Genomic DNA, 16,693 nt, shown 5'->3' on the forward strand with positions numbered 1-16,693 from the left:
ATGAACAAAAAAGTACAGGTGGCCGACTGAATCATTGTTTCTTTCCTTTATATATTATATATTTAGGCAAAAATTAGATAAAACTTAAAACATGACACTTTTTTAACCATGTGTAAAAGTTTCACAGTTCTCAGGTTAATAGTAAATGAAATTGTGTATGGATGAAGGCTTGAATTAAGGAGGCAGCAAAAGTTCAATAAATGTTTGCCATGTATCGTTTAAGAAAAAGAACAGAACCTGGGCAACATAGAGAAACCCCGTCTCTACAAAAAAAGAAAATTAGCGGGGCGTGGTGGTGTGCGCCTGTGGTCCCAGCTACCCAGGAGGCTGTGTCAGGAGGATCGCTTGAGCCTGGGAGGTCGAGGCTGCAGTGAGCTGTGTTTGCACCACTGCACTCCAGCCTGGGCAACAGAGCGAGACCCTGTCTCAAAAAACAAAGAAAAAGAAGAGGGCGTAGTTAAATTTAATATTTTGTATTTGAAAGAGTTAATTCGATTGAAAGAGAAATACTTTAGTATTTTTTGAGACAGGGTCTGGCCCTGTCACCCAGGCTGGAGTGCATTGGCCCAATCTTGGCTCACTGCAACCTCTGCCTCCCAGGCTCCAGTGATCCTCCCACCTCAGCCTCCCGAGTAGCTGTGACTACAGGCATGTGCCACCTAATTTTATTTTTTCTATTTCTTGTAGCCACCAGGGTCTCACTATTTTGCTTAGGCTGGTCTTGAAGGTCTGGGCTCAAGCGATTCTCTCATTTTGTCCTCCCAAAGTGTTGGGATTACAGGTATGAGCCACCACTCCCGGTGTAGAGAAATATATTAATATATTTTCAGTTAGTGTTTACCTCGACAGCACATATAGTTTTAATAAATTCACGTATTTTTATGGCATCCAGGGAATTTCCTGAAATACTTGCCAGGATAATTAAACAAACAAAATATGCCATTCTTTCAAAGTATTTTTGAGAAGTTTATCTCTGACATTAAATCTAGATTCTTACATGCATTAAATTATTCTTTATCAGTTTAACAATTTTGGTATGGCGGATTCGAAAAACGTTTTCTCCACTAATGTAGCAAATATCAAAAGTTCTGGATTATAGGTGCTGAGAGTAGTGATACAGCTCAAACATACGTAAACATTTGTCATTTATCTGGGGTTTATGCATTTGTAGATTGATCTGGATACTATTGATGTAAGCAACCTCAACAGACAGTTTTTGTTTCAAAAGAAACATGTTGGAAGATCAAAGGCACAGGTAACTATATTTCTCATAACATTTCTATAATTCTTTGATGGAGCTTCTATTTGTGATACCAGATTAATCCTGTCTGTCATAGAGGAGGGTAAACATGGGTGAGCTCTCATTTCAGCTGAGAGATTGTGAAGGATAAAGATATATCAAGTAAAGGACTAAAGATTAAGCCTCCTTTTTTGTTCTAAAAAGGAAATAATCCGATGAATGGTGTAACTTTCATGGCCTCTTTATATTTAAGTTTCTGATGGTTTACTTAGGATGCACCTTGTGTTCCTACACCCCCTAGAGGTTGACTACTGCTATGTTTGGGGGCTAGAGGAGTTTTATGCTGCTGTCCTAGTTGAAACAAGACAGTTCCCCCGATCTTTGTTTAGTTTTTTTTAGTGTTCCTTGGTGATTCAGAGTCTTAAAACATCTTTTTTGCCTGTCTCCCAACCTGTTTGGCAAACCCCCACTTGTTTCTCTTTTTCTTCTTTAATATTTTGGCTTCCTTCTCCAGGAGTACTTTCCTAAACCTTTTAGACTAAGTCAGGTTGGTTTTTCTCTCATAATAACCTTTACTTTTCCTATCATTTTCTTTTCTTTTTTTCTTTTTTTTTTTTGAGATAGGGTCTCACTCTGTCGCCCCAGGCTGGAGTGCAGTGATGTGGTCATGGCTCACTGCAGCCTAGAACTCCTGGCCTCAAGGGATCCTCCCACATTGGCCTCCCAAGTGCTGGGATTACAGGCATTAGCCACCATGCCTGGCCTTTTCCTATCATTCTCATGGCATTTATCACAGTTAGTAGTTGAACTTAATCTGGATTGCTATTTGATTAGTGTCTCTCTTGCTTGACATATATGTTGTATAGTTCCTGGTGCATGCAAGATGCTCAGTAAATACTTGTTAAGTGAATGAATGAATGACACTTGGTTACTTCATGTTGTATTTTTGCTGAAGCTTGCCATTCATGTAGAAATGTGTTTGGTGGTACGTGGGTCGGGGGGCTCTCTGGTTATTTTATAAGTATAAAAGTATAATATTATAAGTGTAGCTTAACCCTAATGCAATTTTCTCACATTTTTGGACTTCTTTGGTGTTTAATATAAATAAGGTACCATGTAAGTAGATAACAGCATTGTGGCTTCCAGAAGCAGATTTCAGAGAGGAACAGAAATATTGTAGTAATTCAGTGTTGTTTATTTTTCCAGGTTGCCAAGGAAAGTGTACTGCAGTTTTACCCGAAAGCTAATATCGTTGCCTACCATGACAGCATCATGAAGTATGCTCTAGTGATTACATTGCAAAGTTGTATGAAGTATAAGGGTTTTGTAAGCCAAATATATGAGCTCAGAGTCATTCAGCTTTTTTTAAAAAAATGATTTTTCTAGAGTTATTAAACAGTGGTAGTTTCTGCTCACAAAGTGGCATTCTTTTTACCAGTTCATAAATACATGGTTTGAATGATTTAGATAAGTGGTGAGATAGTTTAATACTTTTAATAAGTAAGTTACTTGGAAATTTATAAAGACCTTATATGCTTGCCTTAAGTAAGAAGAGATTTTAAACTATGAAATATCCTTATTTATGATGATTCAGACTTTTCTAAAGTGTTTGCCTTTTTCTGTTTTAAAGTTTCCCTCCCAAAATAATCTGTAGTATGACTCTGACTTCTGTAATATAACACTTGGAATTGTGGTAGGGCAGTAGTATTGACAGTACATAAATATATTTATCTCAGTAAAGATAGAGTAAATATATAATTTTGGAGGTGTTGGAGCAAAGGAACTGTGGGCCGAAATTGTCCTTTATCTATGGTGGTTTAGCTCACAAGTAAATAGTGTTAAAAATAGTCCTTGTTTGAGGTACTGGAATTGAGGTGGTTAACACTTTCTCAGGGCATTTGTATCTCCGGATTGTGTTTTTTTTTTGTTTTTTTTTTTGGTGAGACGGTTTTGCGCTTATTGCCCAGGCTGGAGTACGGTGGCATGATCTCGGCTCACTGCAACCTCCGCCTCCCGGGTTCAAGTGATTGTCCTGTCTCAGCCTCCCGAGTAGTTGGGATTACAGGCGCACGCCACCACACTTGGCTAATTTTTTGTATTTTAGTAGGTGGGGTTTCATCATGTTGGCCAGGCTGGTCTCAAACTCCCGACCTCAGGTGATCCATCCGCCTTGGTCTCCCAAAGTGCAGGGATTACAGGCATGAGCCACTGTACCCAGCCTGTATCTCCGGCTTGTTTTTTAGTTATTTACTCTGTGAACCTGCCTATAGCCCTATAACCTCCTTACCCTGTGTTGCTTTCCCAGTGCTGCTAAAAGCAGAGACCCTAGGGGCTTGAACCCTGCCTGATCCTGATCATGTGAGGTGAAGTCAGAGGCCAGACAGATCCTGGGAATGTGTTCTTTATGCGTTCCCAGGCACTTGTTGCCCAAAGAAGGCCTAATGGGACTAGTGAAGTCATGCCATCTTTCTGCCAGTTTGAGATCTTTCTCTTGTGCTCTAGCTGGCCAAAAAGTATAGGAATTTGAGGGAAATAATTTCTTTAAAATCTGCTTATGTTTGGGAAGAGTCAAACGTTACTATCTATATGGCATATAATCCTAATATCAGTTTTGTTTAAACTTACTATGTTTTTTTCAGAACTGTTTATTATACTGCAAAGGTCATGTGGAAGGCTAGTTATTTTGGTGACCTTTTTTTATTTTGTTTTGTAGCCCTGACTATAATGTGGAATTTTTCCGACAGTTTATACTGGTTATGAATGCTTTAGATAACAGAGGTGAGATTATTTTAATACTTTTAATTTCTCAGTAGTTCCTCTCTCCCGTATCAAATTTGTTTACAAATTTAATATTTATTAGATTATCTACTTGTGATTTAGAACTTAAAAGACATAAGAGAAATGCGAGTTTAAAGCATGCCCATTGATTTCAGTTTTATATAGAAATGACTTATTCCAGGTGGGAATTTAGCTATCATATTCTCTGCATTTCTACCAAAAGGTATAAATAGAAGTGAAGTGAAAAGCTCTCAAAAAGTGTGACTGTGGCTCGGCACAGTGGCTCACACCTGTAATCCCAGCACTTTGAGAGACCAAGGCAGGAGGATCACTTGATGTCAGGAGTTGGAGACCAACCTAGCCAACATGGTGAAACCCTGTCTCTACCAAAAAACACAAAAATTAGCTGGTGTGGTGGCATGTGCCTGTAGTCCCAGCTTCTCCGGAGGCTGAGGTGGGAGAATCGCTTGAAGCCAGGAGGCAGAAGTTGCAGTGAGCCTAGATCACACCACTACACTCCAGCCTTGGTGACAGAGTGCGACCCTGTCTCAAAAAAAAAAGAAAAGAAAAAGTATGACTGGAGGGTGGGGTGGGGAATGCTTGAGTGATATTCTTTGTAATTACTTCCACATGTAAAAGTGTGTCTAGTGAGTTTGCAACAAGTTGGGCCAGAAATATCTAAATAAAAAACACAAGGAAAAGTCAAAATTACGTTTATATATTTTTTTAAGGCTTGGGGTCTCACTGTTGCCCAGACAAGAGTGCACTGGTGTGATCATAACTCACTGAAGCCTTCAAATGGGCTCAAGTGATACTCTTACCTCAGCCTCTGCAGTAGCTACTCTGCAGACATGTGCCACCATACCCAGCTAATTTCTTTATGTTTATTTTTGTAGGGATGGAGTCTTGCTTTGTTGCCCAGGCTGGCCTCGAACTCCTGGCTTCAAGGAGTCCTCCCACCTCAGCCTCCCAAAATGCTGAGATTATGGGCATGAGCCACTGCTCCCGTCCTGAAATTACTCTCTTAACCTGACTCATCTTTTTTTCCTAGCCTTAAACTACTTTAATAGTTCCCAGTTGATATTCCACATTCTACCTTCATTTCTATCATGTATTATCTGCTAATTATATTAGAATAGTGGTGAGTTAAAGAACACCTTGAAACAGTGTTTTGTGTAAGGTACAGCAACAGAAGAGAAATATGGCACTTTGGATTTTTAAAAGTATGTGTTTCTGTGGGTACTTCTCCTGGAGTAAATTTGTGATATAAATTCTATTTGATATTTTGCTAAGTGAATGTCTCTTAAATGTCTGTAATTAACAATTGTATTATTCTGGCCATAGCTATAAGAAAATTGTACAAAAAATGAAGCCAGTAAGATAGTTTTGGGTCTGTGTCATCCTAATTAAAGATAACTAATTTTTTTTTTTTCCCCAAAAACTCATACTGTTTTTTTACTTCCAGCTGCCCGAAACCATGTTAATAGAATGTGCCTGGCAGCTGATGTTCCTCTTATTGAAAGTGGAACAGCTGGGTATCTTGGACAAGTAACTACTATCAAAAAGGTAAAGAAAAGTTTTATTTTTTTAACTTCCCAAATATTTATTTGAAACCTTGGAGCAGGAGGAAATAAACTTTATATTTATATAAAATGAGCAGGTGAACATCCAAAATGTAAGGACTTTTATGCACATACAAAACTTAAAATGCGGGCCGGGCACAGTGGCTCATGCCTGTAATCCCAGCACTTTGGGAGGCCTAGGCGGGCGGATCACGAGGGCAGGAGATTGAGACCATCCTGGCTAACACAGTGAAACCCCGTCTCTACTAAAAATACAAAAAATTAGCTAGGCGAGGTGGTGGGCGCCTGTAGTCCCAGCTACTCGGGGGGCTGAGGCAGGAGAATGGCGTGAACCCGGGGGGGGGGGGGGGGGGGGGGGGCCTGCAGTGAGCCGAGATGGGCGACAGCGAGACTCTGTGTCAAAAAAAAAAAAAAAACAAACAACAAAACAAAAAAAACTTAAAATGCGGCCAGGTGCGGTGGCTCACGCCTGTAATCTCAGCACTTTGGGAGGCTGAGGTGGGCGGATCACCTGAGGTCAGGAGTTTGAGACCAGCCTGGCAAACATGGTGAAACCCCATCTCTACTAAAAATACAAAAATTAGCTGGACATGGTGGCAGGCGCCTGTAATCCCAGCTACTTGAGAGGCTGAGCCAGGCGAATCACTTGAACCTGAGAGGCGGAAGTTGGGGTAAGCTGAGATTGCACCACTGCCCTCCAGCCTGGGCTACAGATCAAGACTCTGTCTGAAAAAACAAACTTAAAAGCTATAAAGGTGCTCAAAAGACTGTGGGCAAGGAAATCTTTCAGCTCTGCCATTTTGTTTCATTTGACTTTTGTATTAAAATCCTTAGACTGGTAAGCATGATATACCAGGCATCAAAAATTTCTTTTTGTCGGCTGCGTGCAGTGGCTCATGCCTGTAATCCCAGCACTTTGGGAGGCTGAGGCAGGCAGATCACTTGAGGTCAGGAGTTCAAGACCAGCCTCTCCAATGTAGTGAAACCACATCTCTACAAAAAATACAAAAATTAGCTGGGTGTGGAGGCTTGCACCTGTAATCCCAGCTAGTTGGGAGGCTGAAGCACGAGAATTGCTTGAACCTGGGAGGTGGAGGTTACAGTGAGCCAAGATGGCACCACACTCCAGCCTGGGCAACAGAGTGAGACTCCGTCTCAAAAAAAAAAAAGCCAGGCATGATGGCTCATGCCTGTAATCCCAGCACTTTGGGAACCCGAGGCAAGTGGATCATCTGAGGTCAGGATTTTGAGATCAGCCTGCCCAACATGGTGAAACCTTGTCTCTACTAAAAATACAAAAATTAGCTGGGCGTGGTGGTGTGCACCTGTAATCCCAGCTACTTGGGAGGCTGAGGCAGGAGAATCCCTTGAACTGGGGAAGCAGAGGTTGTGGTGAGCTGAGATCACGCCATTGCACTCCAGCCTGGGCGACAAGAGCGAAACTCTGTCACAAAAAAAAAAAAAACCCAAAAAATTCTATTGTCTAAAAGAGTCTGGGCTTATAATGTGGAAGGGAACTTTGAAAACTTTTTAGGGGTGTATTTGTGAATTATTTCAAACATTTAATTACAACTAGAGAATAATAAACAAAATACCTGTGTGCTCATACCTCAGTTTTGTTTTGGTTTGTTCGTTTGTTTATTTATTAATTTTTTGAGACGGGGTTTCACTCTTGTTGCCCAGGCTGGAGTGCAATGGCACCATCTCGGCTTGCCGCAACCTCCGTCTCCCAGGTTCAAGCAATTCTCCTGCCTCAGTCTCCCGAGTAGCTGGGATTACAGGCGTGCGCCACCACGCCTGGCTAATTTTGTATTTTTAGTAGAGACGGGGTTTCTCTGTGTTGGTCAGGCTGGTCTCGAACTCCCGACCTCAGGTGATCCACCTGCCTCGGCCTCCCAAAGTGCTGGGATTACAGGCGTGAGCCACCGTGCCTGGCACATACCTCAGTTTTTAAAACCTCAAGACAGCTTCATTTGGTATTCAGATATTTTTTCTTTCAGTTCTTTTAAGAAGTTAAATATTGTAGATACATTTGAAGAGTTGTTTTCCACATTTTGAAACTGTAGAAAGAGAATTATAATGTACTTAACATTTGCTGGTTGTGTCTAATTTTTTTTGGCAGCTTATTCATGTTAGAAATTGTGCCTTTATTTGTCTTAACTGTTAAATGTTATTCTTGGAACCTTATTGAATACCATTCTACGAAAGACTGTTGTATATGTCAGTGTGTATTAAGTTGTTGAATAAGTGGAGGCCTTCAGTATCTGTTGACAGATCAAGACGGAAGTTCTCTGTCTGCGTTGCAATATGAGTCTCATGACTGCTTGCCATGTGGCTACCCTCAAGAAAGCATAGTGGAAGGCTGAGGGCATCAGAAATGGTGTTTCGGAGACAACTCTAAATCTACTGCAATTTATATTAAAACAGTATTTGAGAGTTTTGGTTCTTGAACAATTAGCCTGGCTAATTTTTGCATTTTTTTTTTTTGAGACGGAGTCTCGCTCCGTCGCCCAGGCTGGAGTGCAGTGGCGCAATCTCGGCTCACTGCAAGCTCCGCCTCCCGGGTTAATGCCATTCTCCTGCCTCAGCCTCTCCGAGTAGCTGGGACTGCAGGCGCCCGCCACCACGCCCGGCTAATTTTTTGTATTTTTAGTAGAGACGGGGTTTCACCGTGGTCTCGATCTCCTGACCTCGTGATCCGCCCACCTCGGCCTCCCAAAGTGCTGGGATTACAAGCGTGAGCCACCGCGCCCGGCCTGCATTTTTGATAGAGATGAGGTTTTGCCATGTTAGCCAGGCTGGTCTCAAACTCCTGACCTCAGGTGATCCTCCCGCCTTGGCCTCCCAAAGTGCTGGGATTACAGGTATGAGCCACCACGCCCGGCCAGACATTGCTTTTTATACCCTTGTTACTGTGATTCTGACACACCACTGTGTATTGAGACTGAAGGTGGCTGGGCGTAGTGGCTTACGCTTGTAAACCCAGCACTTTGGGAGGCCAAGGCGGGCGGATCACCTGAGGTAAGGAGTTCGAGACCAGCCTGGCCAACATGGTGAAACCCCATCTCTACTAAAAATACAAAATTAGCTGGGTGTGGTGGCACGCGCCTGTAATCCCAGCTACTCGGGAGGCTGAGGCATGAGAATCACTTGAACCCAGGAGGCAGAGGTTGTGGTGAGCCCAGATCATGCCATTGCACTCCAGCCTGGGCAACTAGCGAAATTGCGTCTCAGACAAAAAGAAAAAAAGAAGAGACTGAGGTTAGGAATATCTGAGATAATGAAAGATGATTCATTTGATAGTTTTGAAAAGTTGTCTCAGGTGTCATGTACTTCTTCCAAGGCATAAATTTCTTAAATTGTAATTTTAAACTTGAATGTGTATCAATAAAATGGGCTGGGCGCAGTGGCTCACGCCCGTAATCCCAGCACTTTTGGGAAGCTGAGGCGGGCGAATCACATGAAGTCAGGAGTTCAAGACCAACCTGGCCAACATGGAAAAACCCCATCTCTACTAAAAATATGAAAATTAGCTGGGAGTGGTGGGAGACGCCTGTAATCCCAGCTCTTTGGGAGCCTGAGGCAGGAGAATTGCTTGAACCTGGGAGGCAGAGGTTGCAGTGAGCCGAGATTATGCCACTGTACTCCAGCCAGGGTAACAGAGCGAGACTCCGTCTCCCCACCGCCAAAAAGAAACGTGTACCAATAAAATGAAGAGTATTTGGTTTAGTAACACCTAAGATTTTTCTGTGTAGGTAGATATATCTTGAAATTAATACTTTTAGTTTACTTAATTTCAGGAGATTATAAGGATATGGCTTTATTCCCCACACCCACTTAGTTTTGCTCAAAAAAAAAAAAAAAAAGGAAATGGCTGCGAATAATATTTAAATAACATTTACAACTTTGAGAAATAATTTCTTGGAAAGCTGCTGTTTGTCTTTCCAGCAGTTTTTCTGTTTAGTGTGATCAAGGTGAACTCATATTTGACACTCAAGTGTAGTAATTTTTATTTGGGCTTGTAAGTCATGTTCACTGAGCCAGGAGTTGGCATCCTGGCACAACCTTATATGACTGGTAGATTCAGTTAGCTGTTGTGTTAGTTTATCATAAAGTAAGGATTTTGGAGTCACTAATATTTTAAAAATTCCTTGACAACATAAAACCTAGTTGGAATATAGATGAATGAAGTGTTTATATTACCTTATAATGTTGAGAAACTGCCACCATGGAATAAATGTTTTTTTCTCATATCCTGACTTCATAGGGTGTGACCGAGTGTTATGAATGTCATCCTAAGCCGACCCAGAGAACCTTTCCTGGATGTACAATTCGTAACACACCTTCAGAACCTATACATTGCATCGTTTGGGCAAAGTACTTGTTCAAGTAAGAGTGTGTATATTTCTTGGCATGCTTTTCGGTACTGATGATGGAAAATGGAGTCATTTTTATTTAATTACCTTGAAGAGATTGAACTTAGGATGTTTAAATATGGTGAAGGGATGTGTTAGTAGCTTTCTTGCGGTATTTCTTAGGTTAAATTCAGCTGACTGGGTGCGGTGGCTCACACCTATAATCCCGGCACTTTGGGAGGCTGAGGTGGTTGGATCACCTGAGCTCAGGAATTTGAGACCAGTGTGGCCAGCATGGTGAAACCCATCTCTACTAAAAATACAAAAATTAGTTGGGCGTGATGGCGAGTGCCTGTAATCCCAGCTACTCAGGAGAATGAGGCAGGAGAATTGCTTGAACCCAAGAGGTGGAGGTTGGAGTGAGCCGAGATTGCGCCACTGCACTCCAGCTTGGCAACAGAGTGACAGTTTGTCTCAAAAAAAAAAAAAAAGTGGCCATGACTGTTCAGGAAACTTAGTCTTATATTGGAGACAGCCATGTAACTAAGCGATAAAAATCTTTATATTTGGAAGTGTGAACGTATACTTACAAATAACCCATTGGTTATAAAAGAAATCACAATGGAAGTTAAAAATACTCTGTACTGATAATGATGAAAATGCTATACCAGAATATATTGAATGTGGTGGTTGGCAAAAAGTTACAGATTTACATACATGAAGAAAGGCTGAACGTTAATTAGTAAATCTTTACTAAGAATCCAATTTAAGTTAAAAAATGAACCACAGAATATACTTTAAGAAATGAGAATGGTGCAGGCATGGTGGCTCATGCCTCTCATCCCAGCACTGTGGGAGGTTGAGATGGGAGGATCCCTTGAGCCCAGGAGTTTGAGACCAGCCTGGGAAACATGGCAAAACCGTGTCTCTACAAAAAATAGAAAAATGAGCCAGGCATACCTGTACTCCCAGCTACTTGGGAGGCCGAGGTAGGAGTATCAGTTGAGCCTGGGAGGTTGACGCTGCAGTGAACCAAGATTGTGCCACTGCACTCCAGTCTGGGTGATAGTGAGATCCTGTCTTAAAATGAAGAAAGAAAGAAAAAAGGAATGAGAAGGAAGGATATTAATTGAAGTAAAAGCACATTTGATTACAAAATAGAAGAGGAGTAAGTGAGAACTAAACGGGGAACATAGATAGCAGAGATTAAATAGGCCATAAGAAAAAAAAAGGGATGATAATAAGACCATGGTAGTACATAAAAAATTTAAATTATCTGGGTAAATACATTTTTAAAAACTTACTAAGTGCCCAGTGCGGTGGCTCAGGCCTGCAATCCCAGCACTTTGGGAGGCTGAGGTGGGTGGGTCACTTGAGGCCAGGAGTTGGAGAACAGCCTGGCCAACATGGCGAAACCCTGTCTCTACTATAAATACAAAAATTAACCGGGCGTGGTGGTGGGCATCTGTAGTCCCAGCTACTTGGGAGACTGAGCCATGAGAACCACTTGAACCTAGTGGGTGGAGATTGGGCCACTGCACTCCAGCCTGGGGGACAGTGTGAGATGATGTTTCAAAAAAAAAAAGAAAGGAAAATAGAATGCCTGAATTTAGCACTATACCTTGGAGAAACATAAGTAGTTTAAATTCTTCTAAATAATGCGTCAAACCTATGTTATTTTTACAGATTCGATTCACGAAACTTTCAAGGAGTATATTGTAATATTAGCTAAACTCTCCCCGAGAAATTTTTAAAAGGGAATACTACTTAGCTGGTGTTACGAGGCCAGCAATGTCTTTGATAGCAAAACCTGTCAAGGCCATTATGGCATAAGAAAAAATTGCTAGTCAGTCTCACACCTAAATAATAGATGCAGAAATCCTATGTAAAATATTAGCATATCCTGGGGACGGGCGCAGTGTATCACGCCTGTAATCTCAGCACTTGGAAGCTGAAGCGGGCGTATCACCTGAGGTCAGGAGTTCAAGACTAGCTTGGCCAACATGGCGAAATCCTGTCTCTATTAAAAATACAAAATTAGCCGGGCATGGTGGCGGGTGCCTGTAATCCCAGCTACTTGGGAGGCTGAGGCAGGAGAATTGCTTGAACCCGGGAGGTGGAGGCTGCAGTGAGCCAAGATCGCTCTGCTGTGCTCCAGCCTGGGCAACAGAGCAAGACTCTGTCTCAAAAAAAAAAAAAAAAAAAAAAAAAAATTAGCATGTGGATCTAGAATCATATAAAAAGTATGTCTTGACCACGTGTTTATTCAGGAATACAAGCATGGTTTAAACTAGAAAATCTGTAAATGTCATTCACTCGTTAGGAAATGAAAGATAAACTATATAGTTTTCATAGATACAGAGAAAGCATTTGGTAAAATTTAGCAAACGGCCTTTCATGATGAAAGTTGCTACTAAAACAGAAATAAAAACTTCTTACTAGGCTGGGCAAGGTGGCTCACGCCTGTAATCCCAGCACTTCGGGAGGCTGAGGTGAGCGGATCACGAGGTCAGGAGATCGAGACCACCCTGGGTAACACAGTGAAACCGCATCTCTACTACAAATAAAAAAAATTAGCTGGACGTGGTGGCGGGTGCCTGTAGTCCCAGCTGCTCGGGAGGCTGAGGCAGGAGAATGGTGTGAACCCGGGAGGCGGAGGTTGCAGTGAGCTGAGATTGCACCACTGCACTCCAGCCTGGGCGACAGAATGATACTTCATCTCAAAAAAATAAAAAATAAATAGATAGATAAAATTAAAAATAAAAAAAATTCTTACTAAACTAAGAATGTTCTCAACCTGATAAAGGGTATTTTGTAGAAACCTTCAGCAAACATTGTCTTTAATTTTTGCACTCAGAAAAGTATACATAACAGTGTCAACTTGATAAGTGTTCACCAAAACTACACTTGGAAGCTTTATTTATTTGGCAAACATTTTTTTTCTTTGGGAGGCTGAGGTGGGTGAATCACTTGAGGCCAGGAGTTTGAGAACCGCTGGGCAACATGGCGAAACCCTGTCTCTACTAAAAATACAAAAATTAGCGGGGTGTGGTGGCACATGCCTGTAGTCCCAGCTACTCGGGAGGCTGAGCCATGAGAGCCACTTGAACCAGGGAGGCGGAGGTTGAAGTGAGTGGAGATCATGCTACTGCACTCCAGTCTGGGGGACAGAGCGAGATTGTGTCTCAGAAAAAGGAAAAAAAAAAAAAAGATAATGTGGCCAGGTGCAGTGACACACACCTGTAATCCCAGCTCTTTAGGAGGCCAAGGCAGGAGTATTGCTTGAGCCCAGCAGTTTGAGAGCAGTGTGGGCAACATAGTGAAACCCCATCACTACAAAAAATTTAAAAATTAGCAAGGCGTGGTGGCACATGCCTGTGGTCCCAGCTACTTGGGAGGCTGAGGTGAGAGGATCACTCGAGCCTAGGAGGTCGAGGCTGCAGTGAGCTGTGGTCACACCACTGCACACTAGCCTTGGGGACAGTGAGACCCTGTCACACACAAAAAAAGATAATCTGGCAAAATTAATATGAGCAGCATTTTTCACTCAAAGGGAAACCTAAATAGGCAATAAGCAAGTTATGTTTTAATCGTAAGACTTAGAAAATTAAGTATAAGGCCACAGTAAGCTACAGATGCTCCTCAGATACTTCCTGATAAACTCATCATAAATAAAATATACCATTAAGTAAAAATGCTGCTTTTTTTTTGTTTGTTTTTTTTTGAGATGGAGTTTCGCTCTTGTTGCCCAGGCTGGAATGCAGTGCAACTGCAACCTCTGCCTCCTGGGTTCAAGCGATTCTCCTGCTCAGCCTCTCGTGTGGCTGGGATTACAGGCGCCTGCCACCACGCCCAGCTAATATTTGTATTTTAGTAGATACAGGGTTTCACCATGTTGGCCAGGCTGGTCTTGAACTCCTGACTTTGGGTGATCCATCCACCTCGGCCTCCCAAAGTGTTGGGATTACATGTGTGAGCCACCAAGCCCAGCCAAAAATGCATTTTAATATAACCTCAATAAACCTGTTGTAAAGGTGAAACATCATTGGTGGAACCATTTTAAATTAGGGGCTGTCTACTATTTTGCACTCACTAGTTGGCAAAGCATTAATTTTAGGAAGTGTTAACATGCCATTGTTGGGAGTGACTATCAGAGCTTTGAAATTATAGTTGGGTGGGGGGTTGTACAAAGGATTTCTGTAAGATAACTTTCATTAGTCATATACTTGAGGAAATACTGGAAACTTTTATATCCATGAGTTATTAAACAGTTTTTAGGATAACTTTATTAATAAAAGAGAATCTCAGCTTAATACTTTCAAATTGTTAAGACTCTGTTCAGCAGTAAAGAGCCATTCTACCATGAAAAAAAGTTAATCTTGTTCATTGCTGAATTTCTATCCCCTAGATCGGGACTCTGCACCTGAGGTATATAATGTTCGTTGAACAGGTAGCTGCAGGTGTACTTTACAAACATTATTCTGGTGTTAGAATGTTATCCAGGTTGTAAGTGAAAACCACTCACCTGTTTCTTGAGCAGAGGTTTTAACATTGAAATGTGCAGAGCCTCGCTGATAGAAATGGATGTAGGTCTGCTAAAGTTTAACCTCGCTTACGTTGCTGTTGAAATTGGGATGCAAGCTGTCCAGGCACATTGTGTTAAACTTTTAAGTTTATAGTCATGTATCAGTTGTTCACTCTTTTTTTTTTTTTTTTTTTGAGACAGAGTCTCGCTCTGTCGCCCAGGCTGGAGTGCAGTTGTGCAATCTCGGCTCACTGCAACCTCCGTCTCCTGGGTTCAAGCGATTCTCCTGCTTCAGCTTCCCGAGTAGCTGGGATTACAGGCATGCGCTACCATGCCTGGCTAATTTTTATATTTTTGGTAGAGACGAAGTTTCACCGTGTTGGTCAGGCTGGTCTCGAACTCCTGACTTTGTGATCTGCCTGCCTCGGCCTCCCAAAATGTTGGGATTAAAGGTGTGAGCCACCGCGCCCAGCCAGTTGTTCAGTCTTTATCTCTGCTAAATATTTGGAATATTCTAAATTACATGTTTGTTCAGAATGCTTTGTTGTACATAAGAATTTACTATTCTTAAATTACAGCCAGTTGTTTGGGGAAGAAGATGCTGATCAAGAAGTATCTCCTGACAGAGCTGACCCTGAAGCTGCCTGTGAGTAAATTATTTGGCATATGTTTTATTAGAGACTATTATCTTTTTTTTTAAGTTTATTGTTTTTTAATTTTTTTATTTTTGCACACAAAAACAATAAACATTTTCCAAAAATACATACAAACAAAAAGATGTGTATCAAACATATTAGGAAGGTTGCACAGGGGAAGTCGGGGAATAGAGATGGGGGATGGGAATTAAAATAAATGAGAGAGGGACTTTATATGGATCAGTGATAATAACTCAATCCTCTATTTGACAAAGAAGAAGGAGAAGGAAGAGGAAGGAAAAAGAAAGTGGGATAAAGGATCAGAAAGGGAGGAAAATAGAAAAAATTAGAGTATGACTCCAGGGTAGACCTGTTTTGTTGTCACTGGGTTGGTTGGTTGGTTTGTCTGTTGTATTTTTCATATGTTTCGCCATGTTGGCCAGGCTGGTCTTGAACTCCTAGCCTGAAGTGATCAACCCGCCTCGGCCCCCCAGAGTGCCGGGACCACTGGCGTGAGCCACCACGTCCAGCCCCCACATTGCTTCTGGCCTCCGTGGTAGACCTCCCAGACGGGGCGGTCGGGCAGAGGCGCTCCCCACATCCCAGACGGGGCGGCCGGGCAGAGGCGCTCCTCACTTCCCAGACAGGGTGGCCGGGCAGAGGTGCTCCTCACTTCTTCCCAGATGGGGCGGCCGGGCAGAGACGCTCCTCACTTCTTCCCAGACGGGGCAGCCGGGCAGAGGCGCTCCTAACTTCTTCCCAGACGGGGCGGACGGGCAGAGACGCTCCTCACTTCCCAGACGATGGGTGGCCGGGCAGAGGCGCTCCTCACTTCCCAGACGATGGGTGGCCGGGCAGAGGCGCTCCTCACTTCCCAGACGGGGCGGCCGGGCAGAGGCGCTCCTCACTTCTTCCCAGACGGGGCGGCCGGGCAGAGGCGCTCCTCACTTCTTCCCAGACGGGGCGGCCGGGCAGAGGCACTCCTCACTTCCCAGACGATTGGTGGCCGGGCAGAGGCGCTCCTCACTTCCCAGACGATGGGTGGCCAGGCAGAGGTGCTCCTCACCTCCCAGACGATGGGTGGCCGGGCACAGGCGCTCCTCACTTCCCAGATGGGGAGGCTGGGCAGAGGGGCGGCCGAGCAGAGACGCTCCCCACTTCCTAGACGGGGCGGCGGCCGGGCAGGGGCTGCAAACCCAGCACCCTGGTAGGCCAAGGCAGGCGGCTGGGAGGCGGAGGCTGCCACGAGCCGAGACCATGCCACCGCACTCCAGCCCGGGCAACACCGAGCACCGAGTGAGCGAGATTCCGTCTGCAGTCCCAGCACCTCGGGAGGCCGAGGCGGGCAGAGCACTCGGGGTCAGGAGCTGGAGACCAGCGTGGCCAACATGGCGAAACCGCGCCTGCAGCCAAAGGAGAAAAAGCAGGCAGCGGTGGTGGCGTGCGCCGGCAGTCCCAGGCAGTCCGCGGTGCGGGGCAGCAGCGAGCCGAGTAGATTGCAGCCTGGGCCACAGAGGGAAAAAAAGAAAGAAAGAAAGAAAAAAGGGAGGGAGGGATCTTTTTTTTTTTTTTTTTTT

General features: G+C 43.4%; 1 protein-coding gene across 3 annotated transcripts in view; it reads left to right on the forward strand.

Moving 5' to 3' along the window:
- The window catches only part of UBA2 (ubiquitin like modifier activating enzyme 2), a 43,848-nt gene that overhangs the window by 1,020 nt on the left and 26,135 nt on the right, over positions 1 to 16,693 (forward strand). For 2 of the 3 annotated variants that reach the window (XM_032170423.2, XM_058425547.1), the window contains exons 2-7: positions 1,172 to 1,255; positions 2,447 to 2,517; positions 3,954 to 4,018; positions 5,484 to 5,584; positions 9,869 to 9,990; positions 15,060 to 15,127. In XM_032170423.2, coding sequence (XP_032026314.1) covers positions 1,172 to 1,255; positions 2,447 to 2,517; positions 3,954 to 4,018; positions 5,484 to 5,584; positions 9,869 to 9,990; positions 15,060 to 15,127 — 511 coding nt within the window. Of the gene's footprint in view, positions 1 to 687; positions 782 to 1,171; positions 1,256 to 2,446; positions 2,518 to 3,953; positions 4,019 to 5,483; positions 5,585 to 9,868; positions 9,991 to 15,059; positions 15,128 to 16,693 lie in introns of all 3 variants that reach the window. The other variant, XM_032170424.2, reaches the window with a different exon arrangement.

The sequence above is a fragment of the Hylobates moloch genome, unplaced genomic scaffold, assembly GCF_009828535.3.
Source record: "Hylobates moloch isolate HMO894 unplaced genomic scaffold, HMol_V3 SCAFFOLD_12, whole genome shotgun sequence".
NCBI classification, from domain to species: domain Eukaryota; kingdom Metazoa; phylum Chordata; class Mammalia; order Primates; family Hylobatidae; genus Hylobates; species Hylobates moloch.